This window comes from Sander vitreus, chromosome 5, assembly GCF_031162955.1.
Source record: "Sander vitreus isolate 19-12246 chromosome 5, sanVit1, whole genome shotgun sequence".
In the NCBI taxonomy this organism is placed as follows: domain Eukaryota; kingdom Metazoa; phylum Chordata; class Actinopteri; order Perciformes; family Percidae; genus Sander; species Sander vitreus.
In genome coordinates, this window is record NC_135859.1 from 2,382,501 (window position 1) to 2,405,149 (window position 22,649).

The 22,649-nt window shown below is 42.0% G+C and overlaps 1 protein-coding gene across 2 annotated transcripts in view; it reads right to left on the reverse strand.

Annotated features, from left to right (window-relative positions):
- The window catches only part of LOC144517837 (uncharacterized), a 22,567-nt gene extending 1,501 nt beyond the window's left edge, over nt 1-21,066 (reverse strand). Inside the window, exons 1-6 of one of the 2 annotated variants that reach the window (XM_078250024.1) lie at nt 20,887-21,066; nt 12,076-13,049; nt 8,478-8,529; nt 6,671-6,794; nt 5,100-5,242; nt 2,484-2,723 (exon numbers count right to left, since the gene is read on the reverse strand). In XM_078250024.1, coding sequence (XP_078106150.1) covers nt 2,484-2,723; nt 5,100-5,242; nt 6,671-6,794; nt 8,478-8,529; nt 12,076-13,049; nt 20,887-20,967 — 1,614 coding nt within the window. In that variant the 5' untranslated portion in view covers nt 20,968-21,066. Of the gene's footprint in view, nt 1-2,483; nt 2,727-5,099; nt 5,243-6,670; nt 6,795-8,477; nt 8,530-12,075; nt 13,050-20,886 lie in introns of both variants that reach the window. The other variant, XM_078250022.1, reaches the window with a different exon arrangement.
- Nucleotides 21,067-22,649: the final 1,583 nt, after the last annotated feature.

The window sequence follows — 22,649 nt, forward strand, 5'->3', positions numbered from 1 at the left end:
GGCATTTAGACTTCACAGAAAGAAAAGGATAATAAAAACACTAAAGATGGCTCCATTCCATTCAGGTAGCCCAGTGAGCCAGCATGCACAATATCAGGACCATGTCACTTTTAACAACTAAATAGAATGCAGCCATTTTTAATGTCACATATTATACATGAGCTTTTCATGCTATGACAAGTAAACATGTCTGCAGTTAAAAATTGACATAAATGTGCCAGTGCTATTCCCCTAATACAACAAGAAAATACATATAGGAAGAGGAGACAAGTTTAAATGATCAAAATATAAAGTTAAAATGCTGGTGATTTAGGAAACAGAGCTTGTTCCTACTAGTCTGGTTGACCCCAGACCCTTCTCAGCTGTAACTGAGAGTGGGTCTGGGGAAGCTTCATTCACAGCCCATTTCCAAAGGGGCGTCACCAACGGACGCCGCTCAAATGCCTCTGGGCGCAATTGGATAGTCTTTCAACCAATCAGACCAACGATCTGGGTGACGTAGCAGCGACAGCGGCATCAACAGGTTGCTGCGCTTCGGTGGCCGTCATGTTGAATGTAAACAAAAAGCTGCTCGCCGTCGCTGCGCTATCGTCATCGTGTAAAGCCCGCCTCAGCAGTTGTGATTGGTGTAAAGCCCGCCTCAGCAGTTGTGATTGGTGTAAAACCCGCCTCAGAAGTTGTGATTGGTGTAAAGCCCGCCTCAATGGTTGTGATTGGTGTAAAGCCCGCCTCAGAAGTTGTGATTGGTGTAAAACCCGCCTCAGCAGTTGTGATTGGTGTAAAACCCGCCTCAGCAGTTGTGATTGGTGTAAAGCCCGCCTCAACGGTTGTGATTGGTGCCTCGATTTGGAAAAATTGGAAATGGGCTTGAATGGACTCTTGGTCAGACGGACTTGCAGAGCAAATCTCAAATTTGCCAGAAGTTCGTCAGGGTTTTCCCAGGCTAAGTTCCAACAGTACTATGCAATCATTTCAAGTCTTAAAAAATCTAATTTAAAGGGGCGCTATGCAGTTTTGGCAATTTCTTTGCCGTTTTCTCGCTTTTTGCACGCAGGTTTCTCTAAAGAGCTCCCCCTACAGCTTTGGAATAGATATTTGGCAACACTGTGTAAAAACAGTCAGTCTGCGGTTTCCTCTTTCTCTGTTCCTCCGACAATGCTTTCCTAGCTTTCTGCTTCTTTTTTGCCAGCTCAGCCATGACAATGGTGTGAAAAACTCCATCTCTACCTTGTTAGCCGGTTCCTGAATGGGCGTATGTGTGTAGTGCCGTGAAGCAATTCGTTACATCGCGAGACCTGATATCACGCCATACTTCCTGACGCTGAGGCCGTTGGCCCCGGCGGCTCAAAGTCGCAAGGATGGTTTTTCCGCTCACAGGCGCTAGGGGGGAGCGAGACGACCGCCATTCAACTCGAAAAGTCATATAACCAATCCAATGACTCCGAAGCTGTTTAGTTAAGGTAAATTAAGCTAAAAAAAACTGCATAGTTCTCCTTTAATTTACTTCAATCAATGGAATGAATAACAGGATAGAATAATGTGAAGTACATATTTTCTTATTACTTGTGATTTGTTCAAGTCAAGTCAAATTTATCTAGAAAGCACATTTAAAAACATCCCACGTTGACCAAAGTGCCGTACAAACCAGAACAGGTTTCTAAAATAAAAAAAACAAAAGACACATTACACACAGCTTATAGGCATGAATAAACTCAAACGCTAGCAATTTAAATGTGTTTTGAGCCCGGACTTAAAAGAGTCAACAGAGGGGGCAGATCTGATAGGGAGGTGAATGCTGTTCCACAGTCTAGAAGCCGCAACAGCAGAGGCGCACCCCCCCCCGAGCTTAGGTTTAGATCACAGGACAACCAGGAGCCCCAAGACAGCCGACCTGAGGGACCTGGAGCTAGAGGAAGTGGTTAGGAGGTCTGCCATATCCTGGTTTTATTTGTCCTAGTTCTGAGGTATCCTAATCTGAAATTTCTGCATCCGTCCCAGTAATATGTGAAAAACAATCAACAAAGTGTCTTTCCAGAGACAATGTCCTGGTTACTCTAAATCAGTGTTTCTCAAATGGGGTACGTGTACCTCTAGGGGTACTTTGGAGGACTGCAGGGGCTACGGGAGATTTTTTGCTAAATGTTTTTCAGTTACAAGGCTGTAGCCTTTTTTTGAAGTTTGTCACCTTTTTTGAAGGTTTTGTCGCTTGTTTTGACCTATTCTTGCCTTTCTTCTTTACTTTTTTCTGTCTTGTTTTCATCTAAGTTTTTGTCTCTTTTTTCAAAGATTTTTTTCTGCTTTTTTCAAAGTTTTTGTCACTTTTTTTTTAAGTTTGTCGCTTATTTGAATTTTTTGTCACTTTTGTCGCCCTAGTGTTGCCTTCCTTCTTTCTACGGTGTTTTTTTCGAAGTTTTTATTCCTCATCAACCTCACATGTCATGAATGGTCCTAGGAAAAAACACAAAAAGGGTTCTAGTACTGACGCTATCCACCAGCTTGGTGAAGGGACTGCTGGAGTTCCAGCTGCACCACTTCTTATGCAGCTGCGGCAGTGGAGGGAGGAAGTCCTGGAAGGTGCGTACGCTCCACGCTCTCGGCCTCGCTAAGCCACTGCTGCTGTCCTTGGTGGACCTGGTGCCAGTGGGTGAGGTGGTGGGGTCTGATGAGGGCCAGTCACTTGCAGGGCTGGGGCCGGTATCACTGTGCCGCAGAAACCTCTCCCGCTGCTGGAAGAGACACAGATTGCATATATGTAGAAATTAAACTGAGCAGTGTGGGTCTGTCTGCACTGCAGTGGGCACCAACAGAGGGCTTTTAATACCAAAGATGTGGTGCGTGATTCAATAACAAGACTGCTGCTCCGTGCAGGTTATTGACTATTGTAGCTGCAGTTGAGTGCTTGAGCATAATGCCACCTGTATATGAGCTGTTTATGTTGTGTGCTCATCTTCATTCCTAATTAGTTTGTTTAACCCTCCTGTTGTCCTCGGGTCAAATTTGACCCATTTTCAAAAAAGTTTCCATAATCAGAAATTTGGCTTTCAACCAAAAAGAAATAACGTGGATGGTTAGTTTCCTATAACGCTCTTCACAAGTAAAATAAATGTTCAGTTCACTACTTTCATTTAATTTGGGTGTTTTATTCCATTTTATAGCATTTGAAAATAAATATAAAAGAATGTTGAAAAAAAGTGAGTAAAATGTTGGAAAGACTAGAATTACATAGTGACAAAGCCACTGGCTTTTCTCATGGTAACTGTTAATGAAAACAGATGGATAATACTATCAGGCAACATCTTACATTACATCTTAAACAGTGAACAGTTAAAAAGTACTCTTTACTGCCACACTTTTTTGTGTCAACCAGAATCCTCACTCTGTAGTGGTATCACTGCAGCAGCAACACAGTCCTTATGGTAGGGACATTAAGTCTGCTGATCGCACCTGAACACACTTGAATTTCTATCGCCGATTGTGTTGTGTACTACATTAATGGATTAACAAGAAGGAACTGTGCTGATTAGCTCGGCCTGCTCAGTCACACAGCCAGCCAGCCGAGTGTTTGTGGCTCACGTACCAATCTCAACCATTTATTAAGTAAAGTAAAGCGGTCAAGAGAACAGCAGGTGCTTTGGAATGATTTCAGTCACGTTTGTGATGTTGTGTGTGTATGAAAAAACTCTTACCATCTGAACTGTACTGTATATTACAGGTTAAAGCAAATCATTATCTGAGAGGAGGACTCTTTACTGTATTGACACTTGTCATATTTGCTTTAGCAACCAGGAGAGGCTGATCAACAGGTTGGATGTGCAAAGGCCACGTTATCCTTCCTGATCGGTCAGCTGCTGTTGATCGGATGGGGAGGGGGAAGGTTTTAGGGGTTGCAACCATCAGACAGAAAACGAGTCCAGATAATCCTTTACACAGAGTCACTAGCAGCTAGATTTGTCTAGACAAGAATTAGCTAGGGGTTTAAATAAAATGTTCTTTTGGTCACTACAGCTCCACGAACACAATGGTAACTTTTAGATTTGACACACCAGGTGAGAAATCAGCCACCCGGTGGGGTTTGAGACCCTTAGGGGCGCCTGGAGGAGCTTGATTTACTTCCCAGAAAAATATGAAATAGTTGAATTAAGTCTCTTGAATTTTGGACAGCGGAAAATGTACAAGACCACTTTGATCCAGACTTCACTGCCTTGGTCTCTTCACTCTGCCTACAGCAAAAAAGGTTTTAAAGTCTTCTCATTGCCTTAGTGTAACTAAATTGCAGCAGTCCTTCGAAGGGGTCCTTTGCAACAAAATGTTATCAAATGGGGGTTTGTGGCATGATAATAGTACACAAACCTGAAGGTTCATCTGGCAATTACATTGAGAAGATGCATTTGTTGTTTTTTTTCAGTGACCTTGGTCACTATTAGCACAAGCAACATTTCTCAAACATTATTTACATGGATGTCTGCATCAAGGACACACACAGGCAGACCACACACGCCCACACGCACACACACCCGTGCACACACGCACACACACACACACGCACACACGCTGGGAATCTGGCTCTGTAGATAATACTCCATTAGCCTAGGCTGCAGAAAAGCTTGCCAGTCCTTCAAAAAGCTGCCAAAGTAGTTTTATGCCAACTCTTATTCCAAGAGAATACAAAAGAGAGCAGAGAAAAAAAACGTTTGGTCTTCTTCAACGCTTCTCCCATCTTTTAATTATCCCCACTTTCCATTTATGTCCCCATAGTTTTCATGGTTTTAGATTGTACCACGAGTATGCCATTAAAATGGTGTCAGTCTTATTAGGAACACTGGGCCAATTCAAAGCAATAAATGCCCTGTCACCTCTGTTCAGGGATCATTTCCCCAAAGCGAGGATATCACCCACGGAGAGTTTGGCCTTGAGATTAAATAGACACTTTTACTGTCCACTGTATAGCATCAAAGCTACTTTCAGATAGAACCTATGTTGAGATATTTCAGTCTGAACCAAAATGGCGGGGCGACCGACTGACACTACCATCCAGCAGTAATGTCCTAACTAGGTGACAACAAAGATAACTGCATTGGCATGAAACTAGGACGTATTACCGTGTGAGGTGAGAAAGGTAGCCTGCTTGAGCTAGGAGCTGAAGATACAATGAAAACCTCATCTGCACCAAGGTCGAGTTCAGTCAAACCGCTGCAGGAAAGGTCCACCTCTGCACTCTGGGAAACGTCCCCGCCAGCACTGACTGCAGAAACACAGAACAAAAATATAGACACAAAATATATTTAGAGAATTGATGACAGTAATCGTTTTGAGTAGAAATGAGTTGGAGCACAGAGCAGTTTCAGAGAGAAATTGCAGTATTTACAATACAGCAGTATTTGCCCAGTTTTGGTCAGTGTAATTATGTGTGCACGTTGTAACCTTGTACATTATCAAAATGTTCACCCGTGATGTATCATTTATGCAACTGTGCCGCATTGATCTCATTCTGCCTACTTTTTAAAGTAAGGACTGTTTGCCACTCAGAAAAGCAGCAGAGCGTGTGATGTTGTACTGCAACTGAAATGGTTCAATGAAACAACACGCAGAGTAGGCTAATCGCAACTGCTGCTTTGTTTATAAGAAATGAGTTATGGTGTAAACTCCTTACACCGTGACTGGAGCACACAGAGAGGGGGACTGTACTCCCCTGTTGTTCAAACTACTCCCAGGCTGCTTTGTGGGTTAAATGCCACAACCCACAAATCTCTCAGCCTGGTTTCAGTCCCACAGAGAGAGAGAGAGAGAGAGAGAGAGAGAGAGAGAGAGAGAGAGAGAGAGAGAGAGAGAGAGAGAGAGAGAGAGAGAGAGAGAGAGAGAGAGAGAGAGAGAGAGAGAATTTGGATTGTTCCAGGATCAAGCCTTTGTGCAGCTTTAAAACTAACGCAACTTTCCTTTCCATTGAAAACTTAACAGGCCCACCCAGAGGGTTCCTCGTACACACTTTGTTTTAATTTAAAGTCATATTTTACAACATATTCATAACACAATAGTGATGTTTGGTAAATCTTTCTGAGGAAAAATCCTGTTTCCCATTTCCAGAAACAACAGTGGCAATTTGCTTGGAATAAATAGAAGAAGAACTGGGTGGTTCGCAGGAGCAGAAATAACCACCAAAGATAACCATACAAACAAAGTGCACCACCTCCAGCTCCTCATCAGCAGAACATCCAACCCTGCACTCACTGTATGACTGACAAGTAATCTCCTGAGAGACATTGCAGCATTCGTGGCACATTCCTCAATTCCCAGACCATCACTTTTAAATGGCTGCACTAAAACTTTATCAGATCACGGCTTTACCAGGAAATGAATTAATGGTAGATTTATATTCCTGAAGGTATTATTATCATTCCTGAAATTGTTCTAGTCAAAAGTCTTAACATGTTGTGTAAATATAAATCAAAATGAATGGCATCCACAGTAAGTGCAATTCATGGGCTCGCTGCAATGCCTATCAGTGATTTATTTGTCATACAGCGTATCTTAGGAGTTTGCAAGAGGAAGTGAGACCAACCAAAATACAAATTTACATGAAAACACCACTTTGAATTGTTTTGAAGGTCAACATCAATCCCATGTATCAATCTATCCACTGTGTGTGTGCAGGTGTGTGTCGATTCGTCCCAACCTGAGTGTGGCGGGCTGTCGTTGTTGTTGTCCTGCTCTGTAGTCGCTTCCAGGTTGGTCTGATTCTCAGCCATCAGCTGCAGCTCGCTGACCTCAGCCCCGGTGTTCTGGACCCCCTCCGGCACCTGCAACACCAGCACAATGCCGTTTAGTTTCTCCACGGTGCTTCATCATGACACCAAACATGTTACAAGTACATGTGTTCCTAGAGGGGATCAAGCCCCAAAGCCAGCCGAGGCAATGTCTTGCAATGCACAGAGCCACAGCACAGCGGTAGTCAACACAGATTCATGTATATATTTTTTGCTTTTAACTGTGTGTGTTGTCTGCATGTGTGTATTAGAAGTACTCCTGCTATCTGGCCCGCTGTAATGCTCTATAGCAAGAACAGTGTGGTGGCTTTCACAGGTGAATATCTCATAAACTTAGCACATAAAACCAACTATCTGCATGACTCCATACTAGTAGCAGGACGTGAAATAATATGTTTTTGTGATTGGGGTAGGGCTGCAACTAAAAATCGTTTTCCATTATCAATTTGCAGACAATTTTCTGGCTTAAAAATCGTTTTGTCTATACAATGTCAGGAAAAAAAGCCATATAATATCCCATAGCACAAAGTGGTGTCTTTAAATGTCTTGTTTTGTCTGACGAACTGTCCAAAACCAAAAGATAATCCGTTTACTATCACGTATGATGAAGAAAAGAATCAATCCTCAAATTTGAGAAGCTGGAACCAGATGTTTGGTATTTTTGCTTACAAAATGACGAAAATGAGACAAAGAAAAGATGAATATTACTTAAAAAATATCTATAAAAAGTACTTTGATGCAAGATGTAATTGTTACCAATACACAACTAACAGGGATAATAAAAGCTAACAGGTTTTAATATTATTGATATACAGCCTTTAGGGAGTTACTGCAAACATGTTCCTCCTCTGAGAGCATCACAAAACATGATGTGAAGAATCTGAATAACACAAAGTACCAATTTCAGCAGTTTCCAACTCATTATTTCATTATACAAATAACTATATCTTGTTTCAAAACTGCATGACCTGATGTGAACCTGAGGTGGTGCGGCTCTGTGGGTAGCAGTGGACAGCAGTGGACTTCAGTGGCAAAGAATAAGAAAGACAATATTAAAGAAGTGTCCAGTGATCCCCAGATAAAGCTCTGTTTTCAGAGGAATGCCAAACTGACAAATAAGGCAATAGAAGAAGACAGGTAGGTAGGTGAGGAGAGAGAGAGAGAGGACGACATGTAGAGAGTAGTCTCGCATTGCCAGACCTTCCTCTAAAGAGCTGCGGAGGAGGGTCTGGTTAGTCCACACAGCATTCCAGGATGGAAGAAAAATGTGCTCTGGTTTATTGGCATTGCTTTAAACCAATCACAATCGTCTTGGGCGGTGCTAAGCGCCGAGCGGAGCCACGGTGCCTCTGCTAAATAGCCTCAGGAAGGAACTTGTTTTAGTTAAAAGTAGTTTTAGTCGTGCAATAGAAAACTCAGATTGGACAGATAGTCTAGCTAGCTGTCTGGATTTACCCTGCAGAGATCTGAGGAGCAGTTAACCATAGTCCTCACAAATCTAACAGAGTTTAAAATTACACACAATGAAAGTGGTAGGTAACGGACATCCGGTCGGAAAGAGTGAAATCCGGCGGAAAGAGTGAAATCTGGCGGAAAGAGTGAAATCCGGCGGTGGCCACTGAGCAATCCCGAAAGTGGAACATCGTGGATATAGACTATGTAGAGAGGACAAAGGGAGAAGATGGGGGAAGAAAGAAAACACAGTAGTGTCGGTACCTCAGAGTTGCTGGATGCACAGGAGCTGGCTCTTTTTGGACACAGTTTGGGTCTGGAAAACATACAGTAACACAGCAATTCAGTTTATAATTACAGCAACATCCAAAAACCAGCTTTTATGAATGTCCCTTATGTTTTTTTTCCAAGAAAAAAAATCCCTCTGGTGTTCAGTTTGACCAGAAATGTAAAAATGGACACTATCCCATACAACTGTACTGAAATGGGAGCTTTTTGGACACAGTAACCACCTCACTCAGTATATAATAGCTCCAACATACCCGTGGCTATTTCCCCTCAATAGTTGCTCTATTGTGGTGTTGGATGATGGAGCAAGATGCACCACGATCATGCATTCACACACATGCCACAACTCTAGCAGTTCCCATAGTGGTTGTTACTGAGAGGTTATTGCTGAGAGGTTATTGCTATGCATTGCTGTTTTTTTCCTGTAAGGATGTCACTTTTTCCCTGTCGACAGCCATTGTCCAGTATTTGTTTCTTCACAGACACATTGATGGATATTAATATTAGATTATTTTAACACTTACCTATTTTTATCATGCTTTCCTGTCCTCTTCTTTAGTCCATATGAACCAATGAAGCATGCAAAAATACTTGAGCAATTACCCTCTTATTAAAAATGACTCTCACAGCTGAATGAGTTCATTACCAGCCACTGAGGGCAACCCCTGCTGGGACTCTCGTCCACTTTTGGCTGTTTTCTGAACAGAGGGGACCTTGGGAGTTAAATCTTACTGCTGCTTTTTAAACTTGCAAGATCTTGCCTCGCTCGCCAGGCTAGTTGTTTTCCAATGATTTCTGTGAACTCATTTAAATTAATAGGGAACAACTGAATGAGGAAAAAACAAACAGATAATGAGGTGAGGCTGCTCATGAGTTTCATGGTAATGCATTTCCTGGCTTCTGAATGACTTGTGTTGTTCTTGCGTATTACACTTACATTTTATTGAAAACGTGTTTCCAATTTCCCTGTCATTAATTGTGAGAACCTGTGGAGTTACTGTGCCTAACGGATGAGTTGGAGACACCGAGCTGCATTTGAAATTAACACAAATCATATTTAACAGGGGTGTTTCTCACAACAAGCTGAACACTAAAGGCCGACGCAAATCTAAACCTTCCTGGATTTTGAAGCTATCTATACTATTCGGGAAAAACAGTAGGCTTGTCAGAACAGATAGTATTACAAGGCACCTTAGTTAACCCCTCAGCTTGTGTTCAGTGTCCCCTGGGATGGACAAGAGGGAACAGCTTGTAAATTACACCTTTTGATTGTCTGACAATGCCAACGACACCAAACTCACTCGTTTTAATTCTCCTTGTTGTCCATTGTCCCTCCCCCCCCCCCCCCATTTCCCCGCCCATTCACTTTCATGCAGCCTCTGAGTTTTTGTGTGCTGGAATTGATGCCAGGTGCTGTACCTTGAATGCCCCGCTGTCTATGGTGAGAATGCTCCACATCAAGGAAGCCGCACAGTTGCAGCCAAACCCAACTAATCACCAAGGCTCACCGCATCAGGGACTGACGCTTCCAGCTGAGTCAACATAACAAGGTGGTGACTGTGTATGTGCGAGTGAGTGTGTACGTCACAGTGTGTGTGAATTTACTGTTAGATCGGCCCATTTTCATTTATGGGAGAAATCAAAGAGAAGACTTTTTTGTCAGGAGAATATTTACTCAGGACTCAGTTAAATGTGGTTTATGTTTCAAAAAAGCGAGAACTAAACAAATAACAATCTGAAGGTTTTATCTAAGAAAACCAGATACTGTAAAAACTAAGTTCCCAGCCATGCCGGCCGGTTTTGTGAGGCTGTTCTTGAGCTAAATGCTAATGTCAGCATACCAACATGCTCACAATGACAAATCTAACCATGTTTAGCAGGCAAACCCATAGACAGTATATAAACTGGACCAACAGATCCCGTTGCTCTGGACGGAGACCAGTGAAGGATATTAGAAGCACTTTTCCGTTGAGCGAGTTACTGCGCAGCCTCCAACTGAGAGAAACGACGTAGATGTGACGTGAGCAACCTGTCTGAAAGTTGGAAGTCTTCTGGTAGCTGTGCCAAGAGAAATCTCAATCATTCCCAATTTTGCAGAGACGGAGAGCGTAGGTATATGTATGTATGTATATATGTGGAGATAACATAGGCACAGGCTAATTATTGCTAACTAAAATGCTAGTTAACATTAGTAATTAAACTTAAACCGCTAATGTGAGTCGAAACTGCCTGCAAGCTTCTCCTGTACTATACGGTAGTTTCTCTACTATGAGACAGTAAGTCTCGTGGTTATGACACAATTGTTTCTTTAGAAATAAACAACGGACAAATAAAGTATTTAAATGCTTCAGATGTAAAGTTATTTGCTGTCAAAGTGACGTCAAAATGAATGGCAGTCAATGGGATGCTAACGGCGGGTGAGTGCTTGTTAGAATCAAAATGGCGCCATAGGATCTACGGGTTGTTGACAGACGCTTACCCCCTTGGGCTAACCATACCATGTTTAGCATGTGAGCATACTAACATTTGCTAATAAGCACTAAACACAAAGTTTAGCTGAGGTTGATGGGAATGTAATTAGTTTACAGTTTTTTTGGATCACTGGACAAATTAAAATGTCAACCTGATGATTCAAATAGATGAAAAACGGAATCCCCAAATAATCGTTGGACTTCATTCACTGGGGACCAGAAGGGTCTGTCAAGAATGTTTCACTCTGAATCAAAAATGTGAGCCTGCTGATGACACTAGAGGAAAAGTCAGGGGATCCTTAAAGTCACTAGAATGTATCCTCTGGGGACCATGAACATCTGAATATTTGTGGAGATATTTTACCCTGAAACAAAGTGGTGGGCTGAATGACCAACCAAGACCCGCCCTCTTTTGTGTGATTCATACAATTTTGCATTATATAAAACATTAAACAAACTTTTGCCTTCTAGTTTAAATAAAAAAAAAGCTAAACTACATATTAGTTTTTATATTGCTTCGTAAAAATCATATCTCAAGGTGGTTGACATTCATGATTCAACAAATGCTTCACTTGACTGAGCATTTAGTCTATACAATGCACTTCATTAATGGCAAATAGAAGCCAACTGTATTTGATTAAGGTGACTATACTGTATGAATATAGTCCCCAATTTATTTGTCTGTTTCTTTTATCTTATTATCTTCTAAGCCAGAGATCTTCAGCAGAGTCGATGCAGGGGGACCTCCAAATTATTGTTAATTTTTTTAAGTTTTTTTCAAAAATGAAAATGTAACATGAATCCAACAATTATTAGCATATATATATATATATATTTTTTTTTTTCCCCACTGATGATAGGCTTACTGGCCTATAGGTAAGGCAGTCACTAAGGCCATCCACAGATACAGTTAATCCTAAGGATTTACTGTGCCACATGTATGTTTAACATTAAAAGATGATTTATTAAATCATGCCAACAATTATTATTTTAATAGCTTATTATTCAAAGCAAAAAGAGATGTATAGAGGCTTTAGTTAAGTTAAGGGGTCCTTAACTTAAAAAACATTGAAGACCCCTGTTCTAAGCAAAGTGACTGTTACCTGAAAACGATGCAGAGGGCAATTGTGAGTATCATAGCGAAGAAGGCAGCTCCGCTCACAGCAGCCAGCAAAGAGTCCTTGCTGGCTGTGGGAGCAGAGGCCCGGCGCCCCCCCCCTGGCTCGGTCAGGTTGTGGTAGTGGAAGAGAAGAGCGAAGCCGCGGCCCCAGTGGGTGGTGGTGATGAGCTCCATGATGACCTCCACCATCTCCTGGCTAGAGCCGAACACCAGCTGGCTGCTGGGAGGCCGGTTGGACCCGCAGAACCTGGAGGAGAAGGTGATGAGGTCGGAGATGTAGAGGACATCGTGGGGGCAGGCGTCCAGCACCGAGTGCTGGGTTTCGGGGCTGACAGCTGGAGTGTCAGTGGAGTGTAGCGAGGAAAGGGTGGTCTCCTCCGCGACTGTGCTCGGGTTAGAAGTGGGGCTGAGGTCTCTCCTGAGGTGAGACGAGGAGGCAGAGTTGACAGCCTTGTCTCCTGGAGGCACAGCCCCAGGTAGGACAAGGAGAGAGGGAGGAGGTGGCGAAGATAGGCCAGAGGAGGCGTCTGCGGATCTTTTGGCAGAATTTGAGACTTTGGCAATCTCCATCTTTGTGGACTGCTCTTGGACCACTACTTGCTTGACTTCGCCGTCTTGGAAGGACTGCTGAGTCTTTGTGACGTCCCCTACACTCTGAAGCACGGGATCTTCAGCTGCTGATGACGTTTCATCTGCCGCCAAGCTGCCAGGATCGAAAGTCACCTCTTCATCTGTCTCCTCCTCTTCAAAATTAGAGATAGCAGAGTACTGTGCAGCGGAGTCATGGCTTTCAAACACGTCAAAGTCAAATATCTCCAGAATAAGCTGGTAATCGACAGGCACAAAAAACTGCCAAACACAGTGTGTCCCAGAGGAGTAGTTGTAAGGGAAGCCAGGGGACAGAATGAGGCCTTGGACATCCACCACATCCACCCTGGCACCACAGTCAAAGTATACCTGCAATATGAATCACATTAAGTTAGTTGTGTCATCATTTAAAACCTGCTTTGAAGGAATTATAACCAAAGAATTCCACGTTTTAGGGTTAATTTCGGGTACTTACTGACTACAATTACCGTGACTCATCCAGCTCTACAGGTAGAGCTCAGCACAAATACTCTCAAAGTTAGGTCTTTTGATTCCCACTGGGGCAACCCATGCTTGACATTCATGTCATTCTTCTGCATTATAACCACTATTATATTACACGCTGTGTAAATTCTGAGATGAGTCATGTATTCTGATAATGGCTACACAGTGATTAAGTTCTCTATGTCAAAGGCACCCACAACGGAGGTACCCATCAGCAAATTATACATTTCTGTTGTGGTCTGATTACTCACTGACATAAACCAGCAACTGAAACTGAACTGTTTACCCCTGCTGTTCTGCCTTTATATCAAAGCCTGTGTTTTGCCTTTATTGCCTGCTTGGGTAACCCTGGGGAGGGCATTTCTGCAAACATGCTGGCTGTAATTCATCCCAGGTGTGTGGGGATGTAAGGGGGACCTGGAATCTAAGCAGAGGCAGATGTGTGGCTGGACCGAGGAGCTGAGGACCAGACCTTTGTAGGGGGCGGTGTGTTTATGAGCTTTACTGTTGGCCTCAGTTCTGGACTGTGGGAATGACCCAGACTGGCAGAACCCCATGCCACACAGGTAACAAACAAACACCCGCGGGCGACACTTGTGCTCTGGATTGGGCTAAAAAGAATAAGAGATCACTTTGAGAATGCAGTTTAGATGGAGGGGAGAAAGAGGGCAACGGGGACACATGGAAAGCTGAGGTCTATGGAGCCAGACGTGCACTTTGATTGCTCCGTGGACCATCTATCCCCATCTGAATGCATTTATCAAAGGCATTCCTCAGGCAGTAGACTTTCAGTAGCAAAAATCTACATGTAATTTTTCAGTCATGACTGGAAGAGAGAACACTTGCTCGGCCCTCTGGTCATCAGGATCAAACCAAAAGCCCTCTCCATAGTTGATACAGCTGACAGCCTCACAGCCAGGCAAGAGCATATAACAGACACATGGGAGGCTGGGGGAGGGCAAGGAGGGCAGCATGACCAAAGGACCTAAAGAAAATATGTGCATGCGCGTGTGTGTGTGTGTGTGTGTGTGTGTGTGTGTGTGTGTGTGTGTGTGTGTGTGTGTTGTGTGGTAGAAGTTAGATCATAATACATATTGCATTCTGACTAATTTTGTTCTCATATTGGAGTTTCACTGAAGAAAAGATCATCAAAAATCACCATCTGCCCCGTTACGAGGGCAGACCATACAGTAGAGATTGAATGAGCAACAGGTCCACAGCTTATCTCGTCACTCTCATCCTCTTTAAATGACATGATCATTACATAACAAGTAGTCTCGCATTGCCAGACCTTCCTCCACTGCGCTGCAAAGGAAGGTCTGGCACACAGCATTCCGGGATAGAAGAAAAACATGCTCTTTTTTATTGGCCTTTCTTTGAACCAATCACAGTCATCTTGGGCGGTGCTAAGCGCTGTACGGAGCCACGGTGCCTTTGTAAAATAGCCTCGGGAAGGAACTTGTTTTGGTGGAACGTGTACGTTCAAAAGTAGTTTTAGTCGTGCGAGAGAAAACTCAGATTGGACAGATAGTCTAGCTAGCTGTCTGGATTTACCCTGCAGAGATCTGAGGAGCAGTTAACCATAGTCCTCAGAAATCGGTTAGAACGCCAACACAAAGACAGAGGAAGGGGACGGACATCCGGCCGAAATGAGGGTACAGGCAGAATTTCCGGCAGCACCTGAAGATTCTCGTAGCAGTTTTGCTGTTTACTACAGTACAAGCAATAGTTTCCTAAGTACATTTGCAAACAGTAGTATCGTCAGATACATTGCACTATTTGTGGCATGTGAGCAACATCAAATTTAATGCAAAATTGAATATTTATTTTTTTAATTACCACAATTCTGATGTAAATTTTGATCCTTAAAGTCCTTTAAGTTAGTTGTGTGTTGCGGTTTTTCTCTCCCTGACTGACATTTAGTAGAAACTACTTTGGCACATGGCATGCTACACTGCCTACACACTCACTAGAAATGAATGTACTACAGCAAAGAATTACACGGATGACATTTGAACGGGCCAAATGCCATTCCTGCTGAGGCTAGAAAGAGTAAGCCGATTTGGGGTTCAGTGTTTGCAGCGAGGTTGCGCAATGAGGGGAACCACTTCACAATATGGGGGCATAACAGGGGGAAGAGAAGGACAGCATGTCCCCTTTTAGGGCAAGAACGACCAGTGGTGAGAGAATGTATGTTGTGCTGCGTCGCTGGACTTTCCTCAACTTCCCTTAAAGACTCGTTTCACTCAGTTTTCACCCTGTTTGTTTAACTAATTACACTAAAAAGTAAATAATAAAAAAAATCGTTAATTAATAATCTCTTGTATGATGTGAAATCCTACATCTGATGAAAGAGAACTGTGTCATGGACAGAGACTGTCATCTCTCCCACCAGGACGAGGCAACCGGGAGGTCCCAGCACCCTGGGATGTGCATGCTAGACTACACATGAAAAGGGCCCCAAAGTGCCACAGTGTCGAATGGAAATGGGACATTCTTATAATGCCAAACATCTCAGTTCTGTTACATCACAGGCCGCTCCACTGGCAGGCCGCTAATTATTCAAGGATGCCTTTTCTCATGGCGAAACAATGGGCTGCAATGCCGTTTTGGTGAGCCATTCCACAAACGGGGAGGGCAGATCATATTTTAATGAAAGGATGCTAATAAGCACAAGGCAAGCTAAAAGTTTACATAAGCGGCAGCTTGTCATTGCCCCAGTTGTGCCACTGACAGGGGCTGCCCTGGACAGAAGTTGATCAACTGAGCACATAATTGTCTGAAATGACTTGCTCAGTGAGACATCAGACCAGCTGCTGTCATTACTGAGAGGCCCCTGACAAATGGTATTGTTCCAACGTTTTCACTTTGCGTCAGTACATCTTAAAAAAAGAAGAAAAAAAAGAAAGGCGTTTCAATCCGATTCCATGATGGGGTTCAAACATCTGTCTAATTACTACAGCGGCAACTTTAAATCCACTGACTGATGTTGTGGGGCCGGTTTGTTTGTATAGTACCATTGTTTTAGAATATTCTCTTTTTTTAATTCTTGTTTAAAATATTATTTAAAACCAATTTAAACCAGGTTTTTTTTCTCTATCTATCTATCTATATATAAAAAAAGAGGTTGCACTCTATATGTAAATGGCAGGATGTGGTCAAAGAAAAAAGATGAGAAATAAACAAAAAGGAAAATAGTACTCTTCAGTTAACTGTGTAACCATTAAATTAAAGTTTTTAAAAAACTGTATCCGTTATAAAGAAAAAAGAAGCAATTCAATTCAATCTCTTTGTAATATAAAAGGTAAACAAGCCAAAAAACAGTATTTGTCTGTACACCTTTATTTGGACTGGCTCATAAACAGGCAGGCGGGCCCCTCAAAAGGGGGCAGGAATCCTCAGCAGCCCTGTTTACTGGAGGAGTAAAAGTGACACTGCTTCACAGGCTAGCGCTGGAGCAGCAGCAGTCCACAATCACACTCAATTTCTCAGGTCTGGACTGATATCAACATAGAACAGCTTTGTGGACCAATAGTGTGTAGCCTGCACTGAATTCATTTGCCAATATCTTTAATTTAATCAAGTAGTCTGACAGGGTTCGAGACCAGAGTGATACGGAAACAATATTAAGAAAAATGTAGTCAAGAATGTACAACAAATTAGAACAGACATACAAAGTGAATGCTAAAGTACAAAGTGTGAGAATTTATGTTGTAAAATCAATGATGGGGATGAGACAAATCTTACCACAAATCAAATGAAAACTGGAGCTATTTGAGGAGTGCCACTAATTAAATTAGAATAAAAAGCACTTTTTCTCAAAGGGCAACAACAGGAATTACACTGATGGAGAAAGACACAGACTTCGTATACGGTAACGCAGAATAGACTGACATAAGAGGACAGGGTACACAGAATTACTCAGAGTTGGCATTCTGCAACTCAGTACCAGCAAGATGCCCCATTTCTGTTGAAATTATATATATATATATATATATATATAGTACGGCTATATTGTACAGCTGCCTCCAAATACCCAGATAGAAATAAACCTCCTTGAGGTCCTATCGCCACAGCTGTGAAAAGCGCTGATATTCGAGCCCGGGATTTATCACATATCACCCCTGTGATGTCAATGCCTCTTCTGATGGGCTGATGTCAGTGGCTGTAGTTCAAGCCAGGGCGAGTTTACAAACAACTGCTGTGTGGCAGCCTGATTAAGCCCAGGCATTTCTAGGGTCGCCCTCGTTGGCCACTGTAGCGCTGGCTCAGCACATTTACACCACCGTGTGCATCATGACTGACTTATGAAAAGCCTCTTTGAGCCATTTGCATGTTTGATTGACGTTTCGTTTACAGAGCCACCGTGGAACATTTACCTTAGCCTGCACGGAAACGTGGAACGCTGGGAATTATTACCGCTGTGGTCCTCGAACTCGCACGAATGTGTGACTGGGTGTGTTGGAAGACTCTCGCAGTTCACGTTTGTGATGTAAAAACTATTAACATATTTCCTTTAAAAAAAGAGCTGCTGCTGCGGTTGCTGTTAAAGTGAGTCTATGGAACCCTGCGGTGAATCATGGCCTTATCTCCACAGTGGTTTCATCCAGTTTGGAGAAATCATTTCCAGATTTCGGAATGTAATCCAGTGAATGCATCCGTGATAATTAGTCTTTCGGCAGCACCCTAGTGAGAAGCCCAATCGTGTAGGCTGGGCTGCACTGACACGGTTAAACTGCAGTCAACCAGAGTCTAAATGGATACAACATTTCCATTGCAACCACAGCATCAAAATTGCCAGACAAGCTTATATCATCACCTCTCGCAACAATGATAACCCCTGAACTACAGCCTATTTCACCTTAGCTGTTTTGATGCATTGAGCCCCAGTATATTTTATTTTGAAAACTAAAATGTTTTTGTCAGCCTTTCTAATTTTATGAAAAGCTGGATGAAAACCTCATCCAGTATTAGCAACATCAATATCTCTCAGTGTTGATGCTACCATAGAGCTGTATTGAAAATGAAGTTTGTTTTCTACTGAACGATCTACTGCATCTGCAACAAAAACAGGATAGCTTTCACTCAAGTTGCTGTTCATCACTCTGGCTTTCCGCTCTATCTCCTCTAAAATCCCACTGCGGTTCACTGACACACGGTGACATGTTTATCTGTTGACAGACTGTGTGTGTATATATATATCAGCAAATTCACAGTTCACTGGGGTCCTACAACTGAATTCACTTAGCGATGAAGGTTTAATTAAAACCTTCCAAAAGACAGAGCGGAGCAACAAAACAAAGCTCAAATTCACTCTCCCTCATCCACGCCGCTGAATTGTGGAATGACAGGCTAGGACGCCTCTCATTTTTTTTCTGAGGGGGATAGAATAAATCCCAAGCTTGTTTATGCTGTTCCAAAAATCAACTTAATACAAAAGGGGAGCGGAGGACAAAGACATCATTTATCGTGCCCCCTCAGGCAGATAATTGCAAAGATAGTGAGCAGCACCCTATGCACACAGGAACTAAAGCTGGAGACGCTGACAATTCCATATACCATGGGCTTTTGTTGTCTAGTTCTAAGAATTGTGCTGTTGAGCAGCCATTGTCCATCAGCAGAAGAGGATGACTCTTGACAGGTGAAAGCTTCTCCTAGCTGACAATGTGGTCTTGATGTCCAAGAGGAGATCTGTGTTATGACATCAGACACTGTCCCAAATGTATGGGAGCATTTTGGGGGCATCGCACATAAATCAAAAACGGAACAATATGAGATTGGAAGACTGACTGGGGGGGGATGTGGTTTGTAGTTTGGATGCTTCGCTTCAATGACTCTACTACAAAATTTGGCAGGAAAGTAAATAAAATATGAAGTACATCCCCATCATTTTAAGAATGTTGCTGTTAATATCCATTTCCAAGACCACAGGAATAACACATATGCATATATTCGGGCAAACAATGTCGATTAGGAGGATCCTTTCCCAACAGAGACAGCTAAGACTGCTAGGGATAGACACGACACGGTGGTGATCAAATCACATATCAACAACTAAATGCTCTTGCTATCATATGCAGTGTTTTCGGCTCTGAGCAATGAGACATCACTTTTCCTTTCTTCAAGAGCAAGTACCGAGGATACCCCTGCCGCTATCTATGTAGACATGACTGTTCCAGGCGACCGACAATGTAGATCAACAAGTCCTGTCATCCTTAGTCACGTGTAGTTATTCTTAGGATGCAGGTATCCATAATAAACTAAATTATAGTGACACCTCAGGTTATGGAATCAAAACAACTTCTAAACCTCAACCAATCAACTCTAAAGCACCCATACACAGCTAAACCTCACTAACCTGGCAGGAGCTTTGACTCCACCACAGGAGAAGCTAAAACATGTCCAACATGAATCACAGCCTGATTGAATGAAAAACATGCTCGAGAAGCAACTCCCGGCTGTTTGGATTCCTGTTTTATCGAAGACAAACTTTTGATCATTGATTTTTCGCATGTCAGAGGCAGAGCTTGGGAATTTGCCTCAATGAGTATAGAAAGTACAACACAAGGTTTACATGCTCTCAATGTGGTTCTCATTTCAGCAGTTTGGACTCTGCATGCCATTCTCTAACTCTGTGAAGTGCAGTCACATCAAAACATGCCTGTGCCATCAAAAACATCCTCTTGAAAGCCCTACGATGTAATGTCCCACGAAGTTTGAAAATATAGCCTAGAACTAAACTTTTCTATCTTTGACGTGAATGGCAAAGGTGGACAAGAGTAAGTCAGCATGTTGTAAGGTGATTAAAAAAACACAGGTTTACAGGGTTTTTACTTTTTTTAAATTGTAAAATAAGCATATGGAATTTTTATAAAGATAAATACCGAAACTGAACTTGAACCTCGAAATGCAAACCGCACTTAATTTACAGTAGTTTATTACTTAGGCAACATGAGGCGGATGTGTTGGCTAAATGTTTTGGACAGACACGGTTTCAAATAACAAGCTGCCTGACAACAATACCAGTTTAGATAACCTCTGTATGCAATATATGTTGTTTCCTACACAACTTTCGCAATTTCGGAGGCAGCGTAAAGACTTTGCTTTGAGAAGGTAATGTTACGTCCTATTCTGTTGTCAAACAGAGCGTACGCAAAACTCAATTGTAAAAAATGTAAATTTAAACGTCCATCGCTATTTGCCTAATTTTTCTATACTCTGATACATAAACTTAGACGTTTTTCGAAGCAGAGTGGTCTTCTGATATAGTCGGCATACATATTATCTAACAAAAAGCATTTACAGTATTAATATGTCAACTTTTAAAATTTGGCTCAATACAAAGGCTACCGCTTATTGCTATCGCCTACAATGGTGTAGGATACTGTAACGTTATTCTAGTAGTACGTTCCGAAAGTGTTGACAGAACAGACGAACTACATTTCAATTTAAAATGTAGGCCTAGCTGACGCGAGCGTTTCTTTAACAGATTATGCCGAAATGAATAGTGATACCTAACATTTCTTAAAATGACTTGCTTGAAGTCCCTTGGTGTCAGAATGTTTGCCGAGAAGAAAACAGAGTTGAATATTAAGATTTACGAACGGGATTCGTAGCTTGATTCTCCCCATACATGTGAGCACGGCACTCAACAGGGCTGGAGGTAAAGCTTGTGAATTATTGTCAACAAATGTCAACTTACTTTCTGTGCAACGCATCCCATCACGAAGAGTAGATATGTTGTCATAAAAACATGCGCCCCAAGCGACGTAACACAACTCATTTTCCTCTAATTGTTCCGTTTTAATGCGACGCACAGTGAACCGTATCCCGCTCCTCTGCTTCCCTCTCATTCACCTGAAGTATCGGGAGCGCGCTTCCATCGTTCATGGGCGAACTCGAACACAGGACCAGACCCCTAGCCAACAACTCTCATATTGTTGGCTTTTATAGTAACTTAACCGTTTTTTAGGCTAGGCCTATATGGAACTTATTTTAAAACAAAAACAAAAACGTAATAATAGGCTATTGTATGACTGAGGCCGTTTTGCCAGTGCAATTTATGATTACCATACAATTATTAGGTATAGTAATTATATTTCTATAGCCTATAAATGCTTTCCTTCTTCCAAAAGCTATAGCAGATACAGAACATTGCATTCAGCAATGTAGCCTACATTATTGTTTTATTTGTATAGGCTATGCAATCTAATTGAATTCATATGAATTAACACATATTTTGTCTTTCTTTCAGAATTCTATTTGAGCCCAGTCAAAGCTGTCATACAAATCAAATATAGGCCTAGTCATCATTGCTCAATAATAGCTGTAATAGCTGAATCTATTTTTATCTTGTTTGGAGCCTCAGATCATGAAATAAAATATGCCTATCTTTTTCAACTTGTGTCAAGGAGAGTGCAGGTCAGGAGTGTCTGTGTGCTTTCTAATGAAACATCCCCTATTTGATTGCTGAGTGAAATGTAGACCTACTTGTTTGTGTTTGTTGGTTGATTCCAAGATGTTATATCAACTTTAGAGTCTGAGATACTTCATTTGAGTGAGTTCTTCCATAATCAAAACAAACACAATTAATTTAGTAGATGCACTAAGAAAATTAGCAGCACAGATCGGCATAAACTGACCAAGCCAGAGACTTGCCAATATGGTGTGGTGAACCAAAATCTATAGTGTTATTTCAATGTTGTACCCAATACTTTCCTTTAAGGGCTGGATTTCAAAATATTATAGTAGGTTCTGCAGTAGCAGTTCTGATCTGCTATTACATTTTTTAGAGAGCCATGTAGGCTATGACTTTAAGAGAGACCCAAATCTTACTCAATTGCTAGATCTGATTTGCCCACACACCTTAGTCAGTGGCATTAAATAAGGTGTCTAAGAGTGGTATAAGCACACAGTTTGATTTTACTTAAAAGAGCAACTCCTTCAACCACCCACACTCAGGATCTCAGATAAGCATCCAAGCTATTATCTCATGCACCACTCCAAATGTGACTTTACCTTTTTGGCAAGCCTATGTGGGCAAAAGCAGCATGTTAAATAACCTACTTCATTTAGTGAATGCAGAATAATGCAGGGGAAGATAAACTATTTCCAAAGGAAGGCTATTGGCAACACAGACTCACTCCTGAGAAGGTTTATAGCATCTTTTATATCAGATATCTGATGGCTTATTGCGTTTGGGGTGGTAGAAAACACGAAACAATTGTGGGGGAAATTAGTGAGGTTGTGTTGTTTTCAGACCATTCACCAGTCTTGTGTGACAGTGTCATTATTGATACTACCACTAGATGGCACCAAAGTACGACAGTTTGAAATCCTACATTTTGGCTTTAAATTATAAATAAGAAATGCATTAAAATGTTTGACTTAGCCTACCCTTGCCTTATACTTTTATTTGTACTGAAAAAATGCATAATGGGTCTTAGTAGTTTAACTATGTCATTT